The 22,379-nt window shown below is 38.8% G+C and overlaps 1 protein-coding gene across 5 annotated transcripts; it reads left to right on the top strand.

The window, feature by feature from the left end:
* Positions 1–4,567: 4,567 nt before the first annotated feature.
* Positions 4,568–16,237, top strand: LOC148027034 (uncharacterized). Of its 5 annotated transcripts, none has more exons than XM_087691571.1 (6): positions 4,568–8,835; positions 14,023–14,254; positions 14,336–14,920; positions 15,002–15,386; positions 15,475–15,687; positions 15,896–16,237. In XM_087691571.1, the coding sequence occupies exons 3-5, from the start codon at positions 14,820–14,822 to the stop codon at positions 15,646–15,648; spliced, it is 660 nt and encodes a 219-aa protein (XP_087547697.1). In that variant the 5' UTR covers positions 4,568–8,835; positions 14,023–14,254; positions 14,336–14,819; the 3' UTR covers positions 15,649–15,687; positions 15,896–16,237. The 5 variants fall into 5 exon arrangements, with proteins under 5 accessions (XP_087547697.1, XP_087547695.1, XP_087547698.1 ...); XM_087691569.1 differs by having other exon boundaries at positions 4,568–13,946; XM_087691572.1 differs by having other exon boundaries at positions 4,568–14,254; positions 15,002–15,191; positions 15,292–15,386.
* The last annotated feature ends 6,142 nt before the right edge of the window (positions 16,238–22,379 follow it).

The raw sequence follows: 22,379 nt of genomic DNA, 5'->3' as shown, positions 1-22,379 counted from the left end.
CCCTAGTAGGTTTCATGCAAGTTATCATTCGTCGTGACTTTAGTAAGAAAAGTAAAGGGGTATTGCATACCTTATGGAACATAGATGTAAAAAATTGTATACTTGCACGAAATGTGGTATCTAGCATCTGTTTACACCTTTAGAACAAGGTTAGCATCTCTAGGAAAGGATCACCCTTGTCGCAAGACAAGTAGATCATTTTATCTAAATCACCTAAACCGTAAGGGATTTGTATATGCATAACTAGTCGACACGATAAACACCTCAAGTACTAGCTAGGGCTTAGCACATTAGAAATGCAGCATAGTATCGTACTGGGATGCCAAGTCAAAGCCCTTAAACCCAAAGGTCCTACCCACATTCATGGAATGCTTATGTCAATTGGATGCTCATGCAAGCAACGATCTAGGGTTTCTACCCTAAGGATTGTTCGACCTAATGCTAAAACTCGGATTGAGTTTGGAAACCCTGGGACCGAACATTGTCGGTCTAGTACAATTAGGATTGGGTTGGGTAAGAAGACACCCTAAACCCTCCTTCTTGTCTAAAAATTTTCCTTAACCAGGAAACACCGTTCAATAGGTGAAATGATCCCATGGGATAGATGCGACACTTTGCAACAAGCTGCAACGTCGCATGGCCTTATGGTTTAATCACAAGATAGATTTGCCATTCCTTGGAATGAGGTTGGCAGGTTCTAGCGCAAGTCCAACTTGCAAGTGGATGAGTAGTCATCCTGCTACCTCACCTTTCTTGGGCTGATTTGCCAAGTTAAGGGAAGTTATGTATTTGCTTGGAAGCGAAGGATCAATCAAGTCAGAGTGACATGGTCGCCAGGATTTACTGTTAATTTATGAAACCTAAGGTGTTGGTTAAGTTGGGTTAATAGGGTATGGCCGTAACCAAGGACAAAAGGGTGAAAAAACAGACCCTTGGGGATCTTGCCAAGTTGCAATTGATCCCGGATCGAATGATGGATGCATTCGGAGATAAGGATTCACTCCTTAGTAGTTGGCCAAATAAACGACCACTCGATTGATTGTGCTTGTAACAATTTAGGAGCACTGTTTGCATTGCTTGCTCAAGGAAGTAAAAGATGAATAGTTAATTAATGCTTCAGGTTGAAGGCTTGAAGGGAGAGGCAGCATCAGTTACCCCCGATTGTCTGCTTGACCCTAACCAAGGGGGTTGTTAGTCACGTGGGGAATGTGGATCGAACCCACCGCGAGAGGTCTCTTTGTTGGGCACTACTTGGAGCAGGAGGACACTTGGGTGCTAGGGCGGCTCTGTCTGAAAATCCCTTGCCTTCCAAGCCTTGCACAAGATGCCAACGTGACTTGGGATTGGATCTTGAGGCCTGCATACTAGCCTACACGCGGAATCTCGGATGAGTCATCCCTGTGGATTGCTGGATAGCCTTCGGGCGGATTATGTATTGCCTTTGGGCGGATTATGGATTAGCCTACGGGCTAGATTTTATGGATGTATTCCAAAGATAAGTAAGATAACCTGTTAAAAATGAACTTTTTTGGCACTGTTTTTCTATGTCAAGTGCTAAGATTACGTGAAGGAACCAGTGTCTAACTGGCTAATTAAGGAAGCTGCTTCCAACTAAATGTGGTAGGTAATTAGACAACTAAAGCAAAACTGAGGAAAGTGCGGTGGATGTGGCCATGGGTCTGTTCTACGGATGGGTGGTCTCGGTTGGCTGGGAACTTTTCTTAAGCGAAATGGACAGCAAGGAACCCTTCTCGAAGGGAATGACAGTAGGCAACGCTGACCTAGAGTTCAGGTTACTGGAATCCCGATTTATGTTGTTTTAGGGGAACGGAATGGGACTATGCCTTATGGGCAGGGAGGTCGAGCTTTGCATCCCTCTCGTTTCCCATTGTCCTTGAACCAAGTGTAGTATGAATCCGCTTCAACCCTGACGTTTCTGCATAAAGTAGTTTGCCTGGGGTTCGGCGCTAGCTGCCGTTTTAGGAGTTTGACCATTAGGGAAACCCTGATTCAAGTCAGTCCTAAGTGGGAACAGCTAGAATACTTCCGCTACGTGGCAGACTCGGGAAGTCCTAGATCGCAAACCCCGTAACATTCCATGGGAGTGCCGGGTGGAGCTTTCTAGACTCTCTTTCTGATGGGCTGCTAAGACGTGTCCTGCAAGCGAACAGGTGGACACGTTACATAGAATGATTATGACATACCTAGAGGTTTCTAGTTGAGTGAATCTCTCAGCTTGTTGTTGTGAGCTCCAAAAGCTTGATTCAATCTTTGAAAGTGCTTGTGTGAGTCTAACAATCTTGAAGGTTATTGAGTGAATATGGTTCGAAGCACTTGAGTTGGACCTCGAAAGCTTAAAAGTTTTGTATTTTTGAATATAATGATTTAGAAGTTCAAACTTTAGAACTTAAGGAACTAACTTCTAGAAGAGTTGGAGTCTTAAACCTTACATATTAAATTCTCTTCCATGCCACAAGCATATTATAGGTATATTAAGTCATATTTATGAATCTTGACTCTTGAGTCTTGACAAATTTATATTCAAATTCCAAAGGACTTTTTCCTATGCATGCCTCGAAAATCAAGGTTTAATGACAAGTAAACCTTTTAAAAAAGGATAGATTTTGATACAACCCTTCAAATAAAGACTAGCTATCAAAAGTTATCCTTTAGATAAAAGAACCAATAAAAATCCATTTGCTTTTTTAAAAAATTTGAACCTCGACAAAATACACTGAAAGACAATTTTTTCTCTACAAATAATCCAAAAATATCAATTTTCAAATGGGATAAAAAATTTAAATAATATATAATATATACTTTAAACATTTCAGAGCAGCTTGATATCATATATGTAGTCCTATCCTGATTCCTGTCATATCAAGCTCCTATCCTATCGTCACTCGTGATGACAGGCCGTGCAAGTGCAACGTGCCATATATTGCCAAAACAGAAAAAGTCATCCACCCGCTTTTATAATTACGAGCAGACTTGCTGGGGCCGGCCGTGCAGATATATATATATATATAATCATATTCAATAATTCATGTATGTATTGGACAATGTTCAGTAAATGTATTGCTCCAGCCTCTAGCCTCCATGTACTGCGTGCATGACTCTGATCTCTGACCAAACACAAAAAGTCATCTGCATCCGCTTTTATAATTACGAGCAGACTTGACGCCCTGCATATATATATATATATATATCTACTTCTCTCTCTACCTCCGCTTTTATCATTACGAGCAGACTTGCCGCCGTGCATATATATATTGGACGATATTCAGTAAATGTAAGGCTCCATGAGTCCATGTGCGTGCATGACTCTGATCTCTGATCAGCACCTAGACTCGTGTGTGTCGAGGAGTTGTGTGCTGAACTTGCCTAAAGGGCCATTCATGATTCTCACTGATTTCTTGTATGGACCGGAAATCTGGCGCTTCGACAAGGACCTTATCAAGGAAGCAGTAAATCGTATTGCTATGGTTGTTTCCCAGAAGTGGAAGAGAGGATCTCTTCCAGTCCGGGGTAAAACTTTCTCTGTAAAGCTAACTTGGGTCAAGACCGCCAGGCTGGTCACTGCAGTCTGCACCCTCCACGCCTAATAGTAAGTCTATGAGACAGGACCAGAGTGCCGCTGCCACCTACGTCTTTGACATGATGGAAAGGTTGGAAAAGGCGTGGCTGATTATCAGTATCTTCCACATCCACATGCTTCTGATTTATCAATAATCGTATTGAAAAAGAGAGCCCACATTGCCGAGTTCCGGTATAAAAGCAAGGCTATGCCTTTCGATGTTCGATGTATCCATACATTACCTACATTGCCTTGTTGTCGTTCTTGTAATCCCACCTGCTCCCGATGGCTGCCTCCAACATTGCTCATGCTAACGTCGGACATCTCGTGCTGCTTGTGATCCTCTGCGGCCTGGCCGCAGGCGCGCATGCCGTGAGTTCTAATTCCTTCTGCTAGTTAAAAGCACTGTGAACACCTAATTAGCTTGGCTACTTGACACTCTAGAGTCTACCACCAAGATTATGCACTGTAGAAGCACTGCTACTTCCACCAATATTATTCTGATTGCTCCGAGCTTAAAACATATCTAACATGCATTTATAATCTTTGTTAACGGAGTGCGCAGCTGACTGGAGCAGAAAGCATGTACTGGCAGAATATGATAGCTTATAATCATCGTGAAGCATAGTTGGCTACTGGGAACGTCAGGCAAATTTTTTATTGACTCTTTTCCGTGTTTTACAGTCATGTAACTACGCTGCATCCTGCTCCAATGAAGGGTTGTCAGGGACCATACTCAGGGCCATTTGTGTAGCCGTGAATGGGAACGCGGTGAGCACATCAATCAATTTGAACGCTAAAATAAGCAATAATAATGGCCGACTTGTATGCCCTGGCGCCAACTTTGCAGCAAGTTGCTCGAATATAGGCCTAAACGGCGAAAACACTCTGACCGCTAACTGCAGATCCACCAGCGGTAGCCTCATCCAAACAAACCTGGACCTCAACAACTGCATTTCCAACAATAACGGAAACCTCCAATTTTGTGTTTAAATTGCTTAACAACGACGGTACATATGGGTGCACGTATCGGTGACTCATGTGTCTACTTGGCATGCCTGCCAATATCAACTGGTGAGTTGCGATGCTGTAGCTACTGTAACATGGTGAGCATGATCTCATGCGTGCATGTTTTTTGCGCAGAAGGATGCCATGATATTTGTAAACATTGCCTCCGATCATCGGTAATTAAATAAGCTCTGATCGTGCTTGCAAAATTGTTTGTCATGAGTTATTGAGTGAAGAGTTCTAATTGTCGACAACACGACACAGTAGTCAGAAAAGGCGTTGCATCTTTTACTTCTTTTTTATACTACTCATGAAAGGATTCTAAGTGTTTAGAATGATCAAACTTGTCTGAACATTCTATTAACACGCCAGGATGACAATTCTATATACATTATCATTAACAAGGTCACCCAAGTTTCTACAACCATGGAGTAAGATCTTATAGTACAAGGCTTACAATAGATTATGCAAAGTCTGATGTAGATCCACAATTTGCCAATTTCTATAGCAACTCACTATCCTTCATTCAATACATCATGATCCTTGGCTCACCTTAAGTAGATGCTACATGTTAACATCTATTTGTCTACGTAAATGGAATTTGCTTTGCTAGTCATTTTTCTTTAGGATTTCACATTACTGCTATTGTGGATAAAAGGCTCTTCATCATCTTATTATCACCTACATGTCTTGAATTAATTTTAAAGGTTCCACACACTTCTTGTGTGTCTACAAGAGGTAGGCTTTGGAATTACTACTTGGAGAACCATGCATTTTCATGGTACCAAATATTATATAATATGCATACTTACAAAACTCTTACTACTTTTGTTCAATACCTCTCTCTTTCTCTCTCTCTCTCTCTATCTCTCTCTCTCTCTATCTCTCTCTCTCTCTCTCTCTCTCTCTCTCTCTCTCTCTCTCTCTCTAACATATGTAAAAGAGTTTTGTTTCTCTTGACAATTAAGCCCATCTAGGTCTTAAACATGCATATTTGAGAGATAGGTCTTGATGTTGAAACATTTTGGACATTCATTTCTTTCCATGCTTTTAGAATTGCAACTTACGCTAGAAAATAGAGTATTGTCTCTCAACCATAGCATTGTAATCAAGGTACAAAGCATACAGATCACCAACTATGGACAAGCTTTACTAACTAACACAAAGGATGTTTCAATGACCACAAAGTTTAGAAGATTGTTGTCAATCAATTGATTTAGCTCAAATATAGAGCCTAGGTCCTCATAACTTACCCTCAAATACAACGAGACTCTTAAATTGCATGACAACCTCACAGTATTCTTTCCTTATTTCCTTGACATGGTCATAATTTGCATCTAGATCATATAAAGAAAGATCAATAGTTAATCGTGACATTATGGATTTATCACAAAAAAGAAATTACTGTATAATACTCAATGCCAGCACTATCAACTGTTTGATTTTACTCATGCCTATTATCATAGAGGAGTGACAATGACCTGCACATAGGACACTGTCCTATGTGGACACTAGTGTCCTATGGTACTTTTTACTATCTATAAGAGGGTTTTTTACCCCAGTCACATTATTTTTCATGTGTGTATTTATGTTATACACTTTAGCCACTTACCGCATATTACACACATTTGTGTGAATGCATGTTAAGTCATTTACATAACCCTAAAGTCTAAGGGTTATACTTTGTACTTGGTATCTCACTTTTTAATCAATCAAGTGTCAAGTAGTGACCACATACACTCTCTCTACTGCACACTCTATCAAGCTGAGCTATTGTCCATCTTCACCAACAAGTGGTATGAAAGTTGGTTCGGCCCTCTTGCAATCAATTGCCGCTATCATGCAGCTCCGCCTGCTAGCTTAACTAACTATAATCTTGCTTGTTAGCTCAGCCAAGTTTTCACCCTACAGATTGCCATTGCTTTGGAACCTCACTTGCCAACTCAGCTGAATTGCTACCTTGCAAATACCGCCACTTTGCACTTTGTTGCCCGCCATCCTATGTCAACCCTACTAGCTGATTCGCCAACTATTCCACCAACTACGGCCTACCACATCATCTTATTTGTTATTAGATATCACATGTATATTTTATTATGTTACTCAAACTTTCAACGCGAAAGCAAAATGGCTTTTGCAAAAAAGGACCAATTTTTGCTTCAACAACTATTTTAGTGCATAAATTGCCAAAAGTTATAAATATTTCACTTAACAAATTCAGGGCTCTTGCATCTTCCATAGACATGGCCACATGTACTATGGTTTTAGTCTGAAATTGACTCAAATCTTGCACATTGGATGGTCAAATTTTTGGGCTTTTGTGTTTTTAGTGCTGTTCGGCACTCTTATTACATTGGGCAGGGTGTTGCTTTTGCTGAAATCTAAAAAAATTCAACACATTGAGGCAATAGTAGATAAGTGTGACACGATTTAGTTGATTACAAATTGGTGTTTGCTATAATTTTTGGAGATTTGTAGATTTCCAAGTTCAGCTAGCTTTTGTTATCACTAGTTGTTGTGCATTTGGAAGAGTAGCATTTATCAAGGACAAAGTGATGTCTTCACTTATGTATCAACAGAGGATACATTGGATGGCGATAACTATTCTCTACAATATTGTGTTAGAGGGAAAGAAGTACATCTTGGTAATCTAGCTTCTACAACTTCTCCATAACGAGGTCATGGTCAACGGAAAGTTGCCATTCAACTACCACCCCAAATAACAACGTCATAGAAGGCTTGGGACACTAGGATGCCTAAGAATTGTCATGTATTGCATTGGTAGTTCAGTGGTCAATAATTTTGCATACTCGTTCTATTACTATTTCATGAGTAGCATGGCTTATACATGAGTATATATTTGCTAGAAAAAATGATACTCACATTTCTTTTTTGAAGCTGAAGGAGCTTTAAAAAATGTAAAGATGGAAGAAGGTGATGCTATGGATGATCACCTTAATAAAATTCAAGATTTGCATGGGCAGTTGATGAATGTAGATGAGTATTGTTTTGATGCTTAGATGATGTCCACAACTTTGAACTCTTTGCCACCTTCTTACTAGGATTTTCATATGGCATTGAATCTTATAATGTGGGTTTCTACACAGTGACTTACTTTTCTTCATTTAGTTAGCTTATTTCTACAAGAAGACTAAATAAGAAGAACAATGGAGTAGATGTTGTAGCTTCTAAATAAACTTTTATGGCAAGACAAAAAGGGAAGCATAATCAGTCCAAGAATACTTTGCAATGTTCTGGAAGTTCTAAAACTTCATAGAACAACAAGAAGCAAGGGGGTACACAAGCCAAGCAGGGCAAGTTCCATTACTATAAAAAACTAGGTCATTATATCACATAGAATGCAAGAAATGCATGGCCAAGAGGAAAAGGAGTCTAGGGTAGCAATTTGAGGTATACCTTCTATTAATGATGCTACAAAGTTTGTGTTCGCTTGTCATTGAGCATGATTATGTTAATGGTATTTTGAGAAGGCTACAGAAAGCGGAAGTGCCGACAATTATTTTTTGGTGGATATTATTTTTTTGGAGCTTCAGTGCCTTATTTTTTGGGCACTTGGATTATATTTGTACTTCATGAATATCACCACATTATCATTGATGTATTACTTTGTGAGGGTCAGGCTCACTCTTATGCACATTGTATTCACCACCCGTAATTGTATTTGTTGCACCCACAAGTGTTGTTGGGTTACATGCATATATTTGTGATTATAATATCTTAGGCTTGTTCTAATTAGGCTAAAGTTGAAGCATGCAATGATGATTGCTCAACCTAGAGTCCACAAAGTGGGTAGGATCATGCCCAAGAGAGGGTGCAAAACCCTAAACACAAAACACAAAAGTGGTGCAAACCTTAACCCTAACCCTAATTCTTGGTTTATATAAGGGTTGGAGGTCTCAATTGAATTCACCCTTTTGGCACATCCATGCTACGAAATCTCTATCAGTGTGAGTACTAACACTTTCTATTCTATATTTCCATTCTATCATCTTGCTTCCATTGTGTTGAGCTGAAAAGGAGAGAGTGAAAGGCATGTTGAGTGAGGGACAGAGGAAAGGTGAAGCTCTTTGCCATCATCTTGCTTTTTTCATCTTCTCTACTAGCTCTTCAACTCATTGGTGTGCTTCATGATGGATGTGAAGGAGTGGCGACATTGGATTGTGTTGATTGTGATCATGGAACCATCTTTGAGCCTTCAAGTCGTCAAATGCAAGAAGATAAGTTAGTTGGTGAGTTCACTACAACTAGATCTAGTCTTGTATTCTTGCTTTCTTGGGTTGGAGAGGAGGATGCTTGATTAGTTAGAGTGGAGTATTGAGAGAAAAGGTCAGAGATTGTTGCCAAAGTGAGTTGAAACTTCTAAAATAATAGAAGTCTTTTCAAAGTCCCAACTGTTGGTGCGTTTGGTTCAACATTTTGGTTCCATTGTCGGGACCTAGGATGGTGCAACCATCAAGGTTCTCACACTTCTACAGTGTGGCGGAATGCTTGTGAATGGGTAGGGATGGGATTGATGGGGTTCAAATTGTCTGTGTTTGCGGCTAGGTTAGGAAGGCCGAATCGGAAGGAACTTGTTTGTTGGGTTGAGATTGTGAAGATAGGTATTGTTAGGGTAGGAAAAACCAAAAAACACATAAAAAGAAAAAAAACACAAAAAAATAAAATCTCAAATTTCAAACACAAAATGCAAACTCATACTCTCCTTGTTAAATTTCTTGTGTGGCATTGAAAAATTTGCAGTCCTTACTCCTACACATCCATCACATTCTCTCACTCGCACCTCTCATTTGTACCATCTCACTCGCATCACGCATTCACACTATCCTAACTCACTTGCACCACCTCACTCACTCATATCTACCTCGCCTACTCACTCCTCAATCATCCCTTACTTATATCTACCTCACCTCACTCCCTCATCACTCATCCCTCACTCAATCCTTCTCTCATACTCATCCCTCACTCACTCATCTCTCATCCCCCACTCACTCGTACCCGCTCACACTCATTCTCTCATACTCATCCCTCACTCATACCCACTCACTCATCCTCATTCACACTCATACCTATACTCACTCATATTCATAGCACTCACATCTCACTTATCCTTCATTAACACTTACATCTCACTTATCCCTCACTCATACTCACTCATACAAGGGACTTTTAATCATTTCCTACATAGGAAAAAAAGGAAATTTCCTATCAATTCCCTAGTTAAAAATATACACAAGTAGGGAAAGTAAATAATAGGGAAAGTGGAACATTTCCTAGTTAGAGAAACTAGAAAATCACATATGGAAATTCCCTACATAGGAAAGATTTCCCTATGTAGGAAATTTATTTCCCTACATAGGGGATTTTTTCCCTATGTAGGGAATTTCCATAAGGGAAAAATCCCATATGTAGGAAATTTATTTCCCTACATAGGGGATTCTCCTATGCGATTCCCTAGTTTCTCTAACTAGGAAATGTTCCACTTTCCCTATTATTTAATTTTCCTACTTATGTGTAATTTGAACTAGGGAATTGATAGGGAATTTCCTTTTTTTCTTTCATAGGTAAGAAAAATTTTCCACTATATTTCCTTACATATGGTAATTTTCCTATATAGACAAATTCTTATGTGATTTTAATTTTTCTATAATTTGAAAATATTGCATTTTTCTTAGTTTACATATTCCTACTTATGTGAATTTCTAAGTAGAAAATTATCTAGCAAATTTTCAAATAGAAAATTATATAGAGATGGTTTAGTTAATTTCAAATAAGACATAATACACATCTAATAGATAATGTTAAATTTTTTCACTATATAGGCTTTTTTTTCCTATGTCAAGAAAAATTTCCTAAATAGATAATATTTTTCTATATAACCTTTTTTTCCTATGTAACAAGTGGGATACACACGAACTAGGGATTAGACACCCAGTCACACACTGACCCGGGTATAGAGAAGGTGTAAGAGTCCCAGATTAGGGCAACAAGTTATTATCAAGAACATATTCTTTACCTTCATCTCCAACTTCCATGGCTTCCTCCTTCCTTCTCTCCTCTTTTTTGTCTTTCTCTCTCCTCTCCTAGTCTTCTATTCCCTTCTTCTTGTTGTTCTCTTTCTCTCTCTTCAGCTCTTCTTCTCTCTCCTCTCAATTTCATTCATTACAAGTAGTATCAGAGCTTTAGGATTTGGTCCTTTTCTTCTTTCCCTTTCTTCCTTTTCAAATCCCCAAAACCCTAGTTACTCACAACTTACAAGTACAAGTATAGCAAGAAGGACTGCAGTTAACCTCAACTTTTTGGAGCAAGCAGGAGTTATGGCTAGAGACTCAAATATATCTGGAGGTAAAATGGTTAAATTAGCAAGTTGTCACTTCTTTTCATGCAAAAATTTAGAGGTTCCACTGGAGTTCTAGGAGTTGGAAGAGGGCAAAAATCCCAGTTACTTTTTGCCTCAGCCCTCCTCTCTCCTTCCTACAAGTTGCTATGGCTATCAACCAACACAAACCCTCCAAGCTTGCTCCAACCATCATCCAGCCTCAGAATCTAATCCCCACCATCTCTAGCTATAGTTTGAACACCTGGGTGGCTAGGGAATCCTTGCCAAAGGCAGCAACAGCAGGCACACTACAACAAAAAGGCCTCATAGACGCACTTTTAGACGCAATTTTGGAATATAGAGAAAATCTTACGGGCGCGTCTATCCACCCGTTTATTTGCGCGTCTACCATTTCATGTCTATAATCGCATGTATCAACGAATTTACATACAGTAGATGCACATATACACGGGCAAATACATGCGCATAATAAACCAAAATTGCTATTTATTTAATTCATTTTTCGCGTCTATAAGTGCATCTATTTGGCAGTTAGACGGGCATATAGACACGCTGGTAGATACGCTTTTCCAAGCACTGGTAGACGCGAATGGAAAATAAAAAATCTCCTTTTTAAAAAAGATATTTAATTTCTTTTTTAAATTTGAATTATAGAGTGCGTGTATAAGCGTGTGTAATCTGCACTGTAGACGCGCGTATAAATGCGGATTTTCTACAATCTAGACGCGTGGATAGACGCGCAAAACAGAACTGGAAAAAAAAAATCCAGAGAGCCTTTGCAACCACATGCTCTTTGGTTTTTTTTTCCCCCTCCCATACATCAGATTGTGCATTTGGAAAAAAGACAATGTATCTTACGGGCACGAGAATTGAAAATAAAAGTTCATGTATTCATTATAGATTAAAAGCATTTACATGGGAAGTTTAACTGCTTGCGACCTAAAGCATGGCCGCAAGTAGTAGGCTCAAAGATGGATCATATATATATAAGAAAACAAGGCCTCATGAGGAGGTATGGTGCTCCTCTACGAATCTGAAGAAGAAACATCTTCGCTAGTACCACCATGGCTACTAGCGTCGCTATCCCCCTCCTCGCTATACTCCACGCCTACATACACAAAAGATCAAGGTTGCTTACATAGACATGGTGGAGAAAAATTTATAATTAGCTATACTTTTAATAGGAAAGTAAGAAAAACATACCTCCTCTGGCTGTCGAATCCTCATGGCCCGGTTGTATTGGTCCTCAATGATGAGACCCTCCTCATAGAAGTGAAGCCATGTGGCTGCGGGGTTATGGCCTCGATGGTAACCTACCTCTCTAGGAGTAGGTATCCTACCAATGATAGTAGTCTGCAAACAATTATAATATATACAAAAAATTATGAGTCACAATATATTAGAATAAATTATATAAAGAATTGAAAGAAATATAAATTTTAAAAAACTAGAAATCAAAATATACTTACAAACTCTTCCTCCCACGACTCTCTGCCGCCCGATCCGTAATGTGACAATTCCATGGTTTCCATTTGGATCCGTCGCGCCTCTGTGTGCTGGCAACTCTTCACTTTCTCTGATGCTTTCTTCTTGGCTTTCTTCCACTTTATGCGGTGGCACATAGATGGTTGGCTATAGGCTCCACGCCCCTCCTCCTGCCTCCGCAGTGAGTCCTTGGCCCGTGTCATGAGGTGGGATCTTTTGTTGTGAAGCATATCCCTCACTTTTGTGCATCTCCAATCATCCGAGAATCGCTGACCCTCAGGATTTGGGTACCTCCTATGGACTGCCCTCAACACCTCTTGCCACAAGCCGCTTTTCTGATTTTTGAAGGCAATGAAACAATATTTATACGTCGCATGCACAACGCTCCTCATGTACGCCATTACATCCCTTCCTTCATCATCATGAAAGATGCCACTAGCATTTGTAACTCTATAGTACTGGCTTACAACCTCCTCTACGTGATCTCCTGGTGAGGGTGATCGCTTGCCACCTCCTAGGCAACCCCAACACAAGCCTCGTCCTTCCCCTCGACTCTTCCTCCTCCCTCTCTATCGACTACCCTCTGCCTCGCTAGACGCACGTGCTTCTGCAGATGCACGTGCTTTTGCAGATGCTTGTGCTTCAGCCGATGCACGTACAGGTGCTGCATGTGGAGTACTTGCATATGGAGTACTTGCATGTGGAGTATCTACATGTGGATACTTGCATGTGGAGTATCTGCATGTGGAGTTTGGAAAGTAGTGCCATGAGTCAATGAGCACATCCTCAAGTGAGGATGAAACATAATCGAGATGCATGGCTACAACGAAAAATTAAATGCATGTGTGATCGTTGTCGAGGGTGTATTTTTCGAGCACGTCGAATTGCAATGTCACACCTCAGCTTGTATGGAGAATGGGACCGAGAAAAATCACTGATATTCATTGTTTTTTTTTACCACTAAGATTGCTAGTCTATATTACGCGAATTATATATCAACGTACATGAAACTCCCTTTTGTAGTTCCATGTATAAAACTTATGTTCAAGTGTAAGTCTATTGGAAAGCTCATGTCATGGCATGCTAGTGATCGTTCAAGTGATGGAAAATGGAGGATCCTTGCAGACACACCGGCATGGCAACATATAGATAATTTATGGCCCGTTTTCAAAGAAGAGCCAAGAAATTTGAGATTTGGTTTAGGTATGGATGGAGTCAATCCATTTGGCATCAAAAGCACATCATATAGTGTATGGCGAGTGGTATTGGTGAACTATAATATTCCTCCATCCATGGCAATTAAAAAGGGACATGTAATGTTGTCCCTTCTAATTCCTGGAAAGCACAAGGTAAAAAACATGGACATCTACTTAGAGCCTTTGATTGAATAGTTAGAAATGTTATGGGAAGGTATTGAGGTGTAAGATACAAGTGCATCTGCATCCTCTAGAGATTTCACATTGAAGGCCATGTTGTTGTGGACCATGCATGACTTTTCAGGATACGGAGAGTGTTCAGGTACATGTACATAACTCTATATTTGAAATTCAAGACTTGAATCAATTGCATTTTATTAATTCACTTGTTTTTTCAGGTTTAACCACGTCAGGATATCATGCATGTCCTATTTGCGGTCTCTCTCTAGTTTCCTCTAGGCCGGCACGTTTAAAGAAGGTTATCTATGATAATCATCATCGATTTCTTCCTATTGACCATTCCAAATATGTTCTCCCTACTAATGGAATGACTCCACAATCTCTAACCATTCGAGATTGGAAGGAGAGATAGATTAATGTCGACAGCCACCCTCCACTCGGCATGAGTCGGTAAGAAGTGCATTTCTCTCGATTGACTTTAAATTATTTAGCATGATGAATTGTTTACATAATATATTGTTTGTTTGTTAGGTTCTCTATATTTTTTCGTCTTCCATACTGGACTGAACTCAAGATCAATCACCTGTTGGAACCCATGCACATATTCAAAAATATTGTATCTACATTATGGGATCACTTGATAGGGGCTCGTGATTCAGTTAATGTAAGGGAGGATTTACGTAACATTGGTCGCATGAGACGAGCCTCGCCACTCATTGGACCCAGAGAAAAGATTGAGCTACCCCATGCACCTTGGATGTTGTCAAAGAACGATGAAAAAATAGTGAAGGAACAAATATATAGCTTTCGAACACCCATAGGATGTATGAGATGTCTCAAGGGAGCCTTCATAAAGAAAAAGAAAAGAGGTGTGGAGCAACTATCTGGTTTGAAGTCCCATGATTGGGACAAAATGATTCAAGTGTATCTCTAACCATGAATATAGTTATTAGTGGCGTAACTATGTGTAAACTTTGGGGTATGATGACTTTTTCCTCAACTAATCATTTGATCTATGAATATTATTTACATTCATTTCGTACTTCCTACTAGCATATCCCATTATGTATCCAAAGATGTACGTGATATCATTTACAAGATGGGAGAGCTTGTGAGGTGTGTATACATTGTATTTTTTCATTATATATCTTTGAATTTCTACACAAAAATAAACAATTCTCAAATACATCTTGACAGATACGTGAGCTCGAAGGAAATTGATCCAAACACATTGCAAGATGCTCGAGTATTATCTATTGAGGTGGTTTGTTTGGTGGAGGAAATTTTTCCTCGATCCATTTTGACTACTCAATTACATTTACTCGTACATTTGATTGATGAGATCGATGTAATGAGCAAATGGGTGACACTATATAATGAAGCAAGGGTAAGAAGAAAAAGCGAAAGACAAGAATTTCACACTAGATGTGGACGTAATGTCTCATTTCCAGATCATCTAAATGCGCTCCCACGTCATATTGATATAGATTGGTTACATGAGAAAATGGAGAGAATGGAAAAAGAGGAGGAAATTAATATATCTCAAGAAGAGTGGGAATACGCACGAGGTTGCTTATCAAAGGTGAGACATACTATCAATTAATTTGTTTCTATAAGTTTTATTTTATATAAATAATTGACATGTTTGATCTTTTATCTTTTACTACTAGTGCACATTATTCAATGCACTTTGGTGTGAGGGTAAACATCTTCGAACTCAATGTATAGATGAAAAGAGAAATACCCAAGATTGTGGTGTCCTTGCTCACTTCGAGGAAGCCAATGGTACCATGGAAGGTTATTGTGGCTTGATCCAAGATATTCTGAAGCTTGACTTCAGATGATTCTTTATATATGTATTGGATGTGAAGTGGTAACAAATGGTGAGCATTTCATAATCAGACATCATCCAAGTGGTTTTGTAATCATTGACTTTGCAAAATTTCACCAAAACAAGAATGACATATTAGTACTACCTCAACAATGCGAGCATGTATATATGCAAAGGCTAATTTTTTAATATGTATACATGTGATACATATACACCATATAATAAGTATTTAAGTTTCTTGCTTTTGTTTTTAAATACAGGTTGTGTATCATCCAATGGTAAACAATAACCGATGGTGGTATGTCATCCCTATATCTAATAGTTCAAAACCAATATATGGTAATATTACCAACATGGAGATAGCAGATGACAATCCAACAATTAATGATGATGTGCATGATGACACCATAATGGATGATATGCGTGATATAGTACAAGATGAACCTCGCGAGGATATTCAAGGAAATGCAGAAGAAGACAATAATGTGATTATCGATGATATTGATGAAGTTATTGAGCAATATAGCAACACATCTGATAGTGGGATAGACTTATTTGTTTCGTTACCTCTTGGTAACATAGACCTAGAAGTAGATAGTTTAGCAAGGGCTGATCTCATTGAAGATGAGATGAATCATTCACTGTAACATACTTAATTTGCTTAAAGATTCAATGTGTATTCCTAATTCTATGGTTTTTATCATGCGCACACGTGCATACTCAAGAATCAATAGTCAAGTTTAAAGCTAAATTGAATTTTCCATAATAAAATGGAAGTATTTTTTATCATCTTCAAGTAGAGAAATTACGAGATACATATTGCAATGCATGCTACTAATTGTAAGGTTTCTGTCGCTTGCCGCTATTTACTTATATCAGGCTTGTCAACTGGAGGAACTGCCATTCATTAGAGAGCAATGAAAAAGTAATTATTAACTCTATTTTTTTAATTCAATGATTCAATGTGTATTCTTAATTCTATGGTTTTTATCATGCGCACACGTGCATGCTCAAGAATCAATTTCAGGTGGTTAAATAATTATTAACTTTGGTTTTTTAATTATGTGAATTGCAATTTTAGGTGGTTAAATAATTGTGCGTCTGCTAGTGCGTCTATATTGGTGTCTATTTGCGCAGATATATAGACGCAAAATTCGCGTCTATTTACATGCACTTATAGACGCAATGATAGACGCGCCCAACTTTGCGCGTCTAACATGCGTGTCTATGTCTCGTTTCTATTGTAGTGGCAAAGCTCGGAATTTGCGGTGCAAATTGCGCTACTGCCCCTGGCTTCTTCCTGGCTCCTGCTCCTCCTCCTGGCCTTCTTCCTGGCACTCTTGGCCTCTCGGGGCAAGGGCTGAACCCTCTTCAATAAGATTTGACCCCTTCCCCTCCAACATTGAAACCCTGATTGAATCTCTTGCTGTGAACACTGTTTGTGGGAAGCCATTACTACTTAGTCCAAGCTCTTGATCTAGCCCACAACCTCTGGAGCTCAACCATCAAGAGATCTCTCAATGCCTTTTGCCCTTCCCTACCTGAATTGAGGACATGGAGCTCAGCTTGCATGGGAGCCTTATGGGCAACCATGAAAGCTTCACTTGAAGCTTTCCCTCTCTGAAGCTCAAGCTAGAGAACAAGCATGATACCTTGGTAATGGTGGGAGTGGTATGAAGTAGCCTCCATTTCCCGAGTAGACCCAACATCTTCCTATCACAGCATGAACATGCATACATTAGCCCTTTGCAGCTAACTAGCGTGTTGTTTCTCTAGGTGTGCCTGCACGTGGTTAAGACCGTTGCAGTTGTAATAAAATTCTTAAAAGCTGTAAAATTCACAGATTTCTTTGCTCTGTAAAGCAAAGATATGGTAGTGTTGAGGTACGGTGAGCGAGTAAGAGTAAGAGATGACAGCCACATTCCTGACCATATAACTCGATTAATAATATCCAAGCTCAATATGTAGATCTGACTAATCTCGAATTATGTGAATCTTTATGATACCTCAACCAGGCAAAAGGACAATGAGATTGTAAACAATGCATGACAGAAAAAAAAAATTCCCTTGATCAGGCAGCGATACCAAACCTTGCAATAATGATTGATCCCTAAATCTGTTGTGAATCGCAAAACAATTACTGCTGAGCGAGCTATGTACTAAAGAAAAAATGCAGTCTTTCGGTAAAGATTCAAGATTTAACTCACCTACCCAGACAATGGCTTGATCACAGATTAGAGTCTCCAGCAAAGGACATATAAAGGCTCAGGTATGTAGCAGGGAGGCATGCAAATGGAGCTCGAATATTTGCTTGACACACAGAGATCGACACTCACGTACGCTGGCATTAGCAAATCTTCCAGATGATGATGCTATCTTTCCTGGAACAACACGCACTATTGAATATGTCTCTATCATCCTTGCATCCTCCACTTTCAAGGACTATGCAGTAGATGTCGTCGATGATGCTCTAGATTTCCTTCACAGAGGCCTTGATCTAGTGCAAGAAGCACACGAAAAAGAAAACTCAAATGGAGAAGCATATGCGTTGGGTGAAACAATGATGATGAGGCTACTTACCTGAGTGCCAAATAATTTATTCGTGCATAGAAGCCAGAACATCTCAAGCAAGTGCGATTCTTCCATTAGTAGTGTCCAAACTAGTAATATAAGGTAGCCTATTTTGGTTCAAATTTTCTTTCCAATCAAAAGCACCCTCAATCCAAGATTCCTCTTGAATAGTGGTTTTCTCTTTTGTGAAGATCCATAGCTTGCCATGTGACTTTAGATGCATTGATACCAATCTATTTGCCCCAGAACAACCCTCTTCTACTTGCGGATTAATCATTCATATCGGTCCTGGTTTCGATGGCTACAACCCTACTTGCTTTTTGCATGAAATTACTACCGCAACACTTTATAAACCAAATGGAATCAATTTATATCTTTAAACCTTATGGAGGTGGTTGATATCAATCATGGTGGTGTAGGTTCAAGCTCCCGGATGAGTGAGTCTTTGCCTAGATGCCCTCTAGACCTCTATTATAGGGTTCTTACAAGGATTTGAGGTCTGCCAAGTCAAGGGGGACTAATTACAATCTTGAGGGACAAACATAATGATATATTTTATCTTTCATGCGATGATCAATGAAGGGACATATTTGGTGAATGTGATGCAAGTTTGAATCATGTCACATCTCACATCTAGAGAGCCATCAACTCAAGGCGAATTAGTATGATGAAATTAAAATCATGCATGATATGAACATCCTATAAAGAGCTTTTTCTCTCATGTTGTTGTTTGTCGATTTTTGTTGGGATTATTTTGCAACTTTCACCAACATCTGACACAACCTTACATCTTCCAATTGGCACGCCACAACTCAAGTGTGAGTAATTGTTGGGAAATTTCTAAGGCAATTATCTTGATTCCATTGTAACTCAAGAGACTCCTCAACATTCAGATTCCATTCTATTTGTATTTCTTTCCCAATTGTTAGGCCATTTCTAAGGCAATAATCTTGACTATAATAGCTTTAGCTCTATTAGGATATCCCAAGATGTTGGGCCTATCCACCACAAACCTACTAAAGTATGGTGGGTTGCCACCCAATTCTTTATAATGATAGCCCATAGTTGTTGTGCATCCAACCTCTTAAGTAGTTGAAACACCAAGGAATATGTTCCCTCTTTTGGTTTCATTAATCCAAATCCTTCTTTTGACCTCTCATTTATTAAAAAATCGCATGCTACAACATGCCATCAATATTTGTTTCCTTCGTGTTTGAGTTAGTCTCCATTTTAAAAGCCATCATGGTAGACCTACATATTTGAATTTTAAGTTTTCCATACTTGCATTGTCACCCCTCATGCCAATCTCAGGAGCTAGGTGCCTCATTTCTTGAAGAAGTTTTGAATCTCCACATTATGTGCCTCAAAAGAGCATCCCTCTTCTTATATTCCAACATTACAAATGCATAGTTGTTGTGCATCCAACCTCTTAAGTAGTTGAAAAACCAAGGAATATGTTCCCTCTTTTGGTTTCATTACTCCAAGTCCTTCTTTTGACCTCTTAACACTTAAAAACTCCCATGCTACAACATTCCATCGATATTTGTTTCCTTCATGTTTGAGTTAGTCTCCATTTTCAAAGCCATCTTGGCATATCTTTATTTGAATTTTAAGTTGTCCATACTTGCATTGTCACCCCTCATGCCAATCTCACGAGCTAGGTGCCTCATTTCTTGAAGAAGTTTTGAACCTCCACATTATCTGCCTCAAAATAGTATCCCTCTTCCTATATTCCCACATTACAAATTAGCCCCACCATCATTTATAATGGAGAAGTATACATCTTGGATCTCAATAGTAGTAAAATTGTGGCTTGTAGACATGGACATATAATAAAGTTCTTTGATTTCCATTATGATTGTTTGATCATCTTTATGCTTACATTTTGTTTTCTCTCTACCTGTGGATGATGGTTTGCAAGTATTTTTTAATAGGCTCCCTTATGGTAGAAATAAATAGCAGCATTGAGGTTGTACAATGCATAAGAAATCCAATGAGGTCTAGTCTACTACAACACTCTATTTGTCTTGCTTTCAAAGAAATTGTCCACCCTTTTGTTGATGATTTGTTGTAATCACTAGTTCTATTTGTATCAGCCTCTTTTCACACTTTGGTCACCTTCATCACCATGGTCTTCTTCTTGATGCAAGTCCAGAATATCATTTGCCTCCCTTGAAAGACAGTAGCAACCCCTACTCAAGGTTCTCATGGCCCACCATAATATGTTCCTTCTTTTCTTATCCAAGAACATGTCCCCTTTTTTGTTTTGTTTGGTTGCCTATGGCCTGATAATGCATAGTGGAATTGTCATACAAATGGTAAGAGGTTGACAAATTGCTGAAGGTTCAAATAAGAAATATATGCCTCAGCTATCTATATCAGTAAAAACATGCAAAAAATTGATTGTTGAATATATTGTATGCAAATCAAGAGCAACTATACCGAAAAAATTTCCCACTTGTCATGTCCTTTCTTCCTAGAAAATTAAATTGGATTCGAGAGCACATAATCTACCTTCAATAACCACCAATACCTTTCATTGCTCCATTAGCACATGAAACCCGATTTTCTCTCTCTATGACGTATTTTGATTGGTGTAATTCAATTTTCTCTGTGGTATCTTTGATAACTATATTGTATGAGATGTATTCTCATCACCATATTGGGATTGTACTTTTGATAATTGTAAGTTGGAAAATATTTTTGCCCCCACAAGCCAACAAGTGTGATTTATGAATAGACTTGGAATGGTGCTTTGTCTAATATTAGATAGATGTATTAGGTTATGAATAGACTTGGAATGGCGCTCTGTTGGTTAGACATACTAGGTTATGGATATAAAGAGCCAAAGTTGACTTGTAGACCTAATCACCTTGAGGAACATTGTTGGCTTAGGAAGGTTTCATAAACGTCCAAATGAACAAACACCTTAGAATGCATAAACCAAAAGAAATGAAAGGCAGATCAAACATGATTTGGGTGCTCCTGATTTCAAATTTTTATGGATGCTTGCATGCATTTGATCAGTGGCAATGGCTAGCCACTTCTTTTTGTGTATTATAGAAAACTATCCACTCACCTCCTGCTTGTCAAATTTAGCAACACTATGATAGTTCTATCCCCCATTGAATAATTGCAACCTCAATTAACAGCTTTGTTGCACACATTTGTCCTTGAATGAATATGAAATGACCCTTAGTTATTCTAGAGTATTGATCCAAATGGCAAACACTTTTGTCTTAATTTGTATGGTTAGGTCCCTTACGAATTACATGGATGTAGCTCAAAATGGATATTTTCTAACATCGTCACTCTAGAATGAGTTGTGATAAAGAAGCAAAAGTGGAGTTCTTGCCTATGGCTAGGGCCCCACCCGAGCTTATAATGTCACCCTTAAATTCATTTGGAGAATTGTTCTATAAGAATGACTACTAGCCAAGGCATCACAATGGGTTGTTGAACTATGCTGCTTTGTATTTTGTATTTTTCTTTTTTATGGTTTTAATAGTCATAGAGTGTAACTCCTCCTCTCTAAGACCTCTAAAAGTTAGTCCATAAGGGGCCTTACTAGGAGATCCCAGGGTCTTTGAATTATCTAGAATATACAACATATATGTCCTGCTATTTTAAGAACTACTAAAGGAAGATTACGACTCTTGGACACTTGTTATCACTATGGCACTCAAAGGCAAGCACCATCTTGCTCATTTAAAGAAGTTATACAAATACCAACATTTTCTCCTAACAAGAGTAATAGGATATCTCAAAAAAATTGGATCATTTCAACCATCTAGGTCATTAGTCGAAACACTATAACTATTCAAAATCTTGTTTGTTTCTCATCCAAGGCTCATAGGGTGCTAGACCAAGATTATGTTTACATTGGCATGTTCAAGCTTGCAAGGGTGAGTATTTTACTATTGTTCTTAAATTAACCATGATTTGTAGACCAATTCATGCAAGGAGTGCATGAAAACCTATAAGGTTTTTAATCAAAACATTGCCATGTGTGCCATTATACAATAACCTATGTCTGCATGAAATATTAAAACATGTGCATTAAATGATTTCATCATCGAAAAAAGTTAGAGAAAAGAGAGTAATGTTGCACAAAATAGGTATGTAACTACTTGGTTTGAGGCCTCCTTTTTCTGCAACATGGTGGTCATTTCC

This window comes from Lygodium microphyllum, chromosome 13, assembly GCF_053477565.2.
Source record: "Lygodium microphyllum isolate KBCC chromosome 13, Lygodium_microphyllum_v1.1.10, whole genome shotgun sequence".
Taxonomy (NCBI): Eukaryota; Viridiplantae; Streptophyta; class Polypodiopsida; order Schizaeales; family Lygodiaceae; genus Lygodium; species Lygodium microphyllum.
Note: the sequence above shows the minus strand (reverse complement) of the source record. Positions and strands in the feature narration are given on the sequence as shown.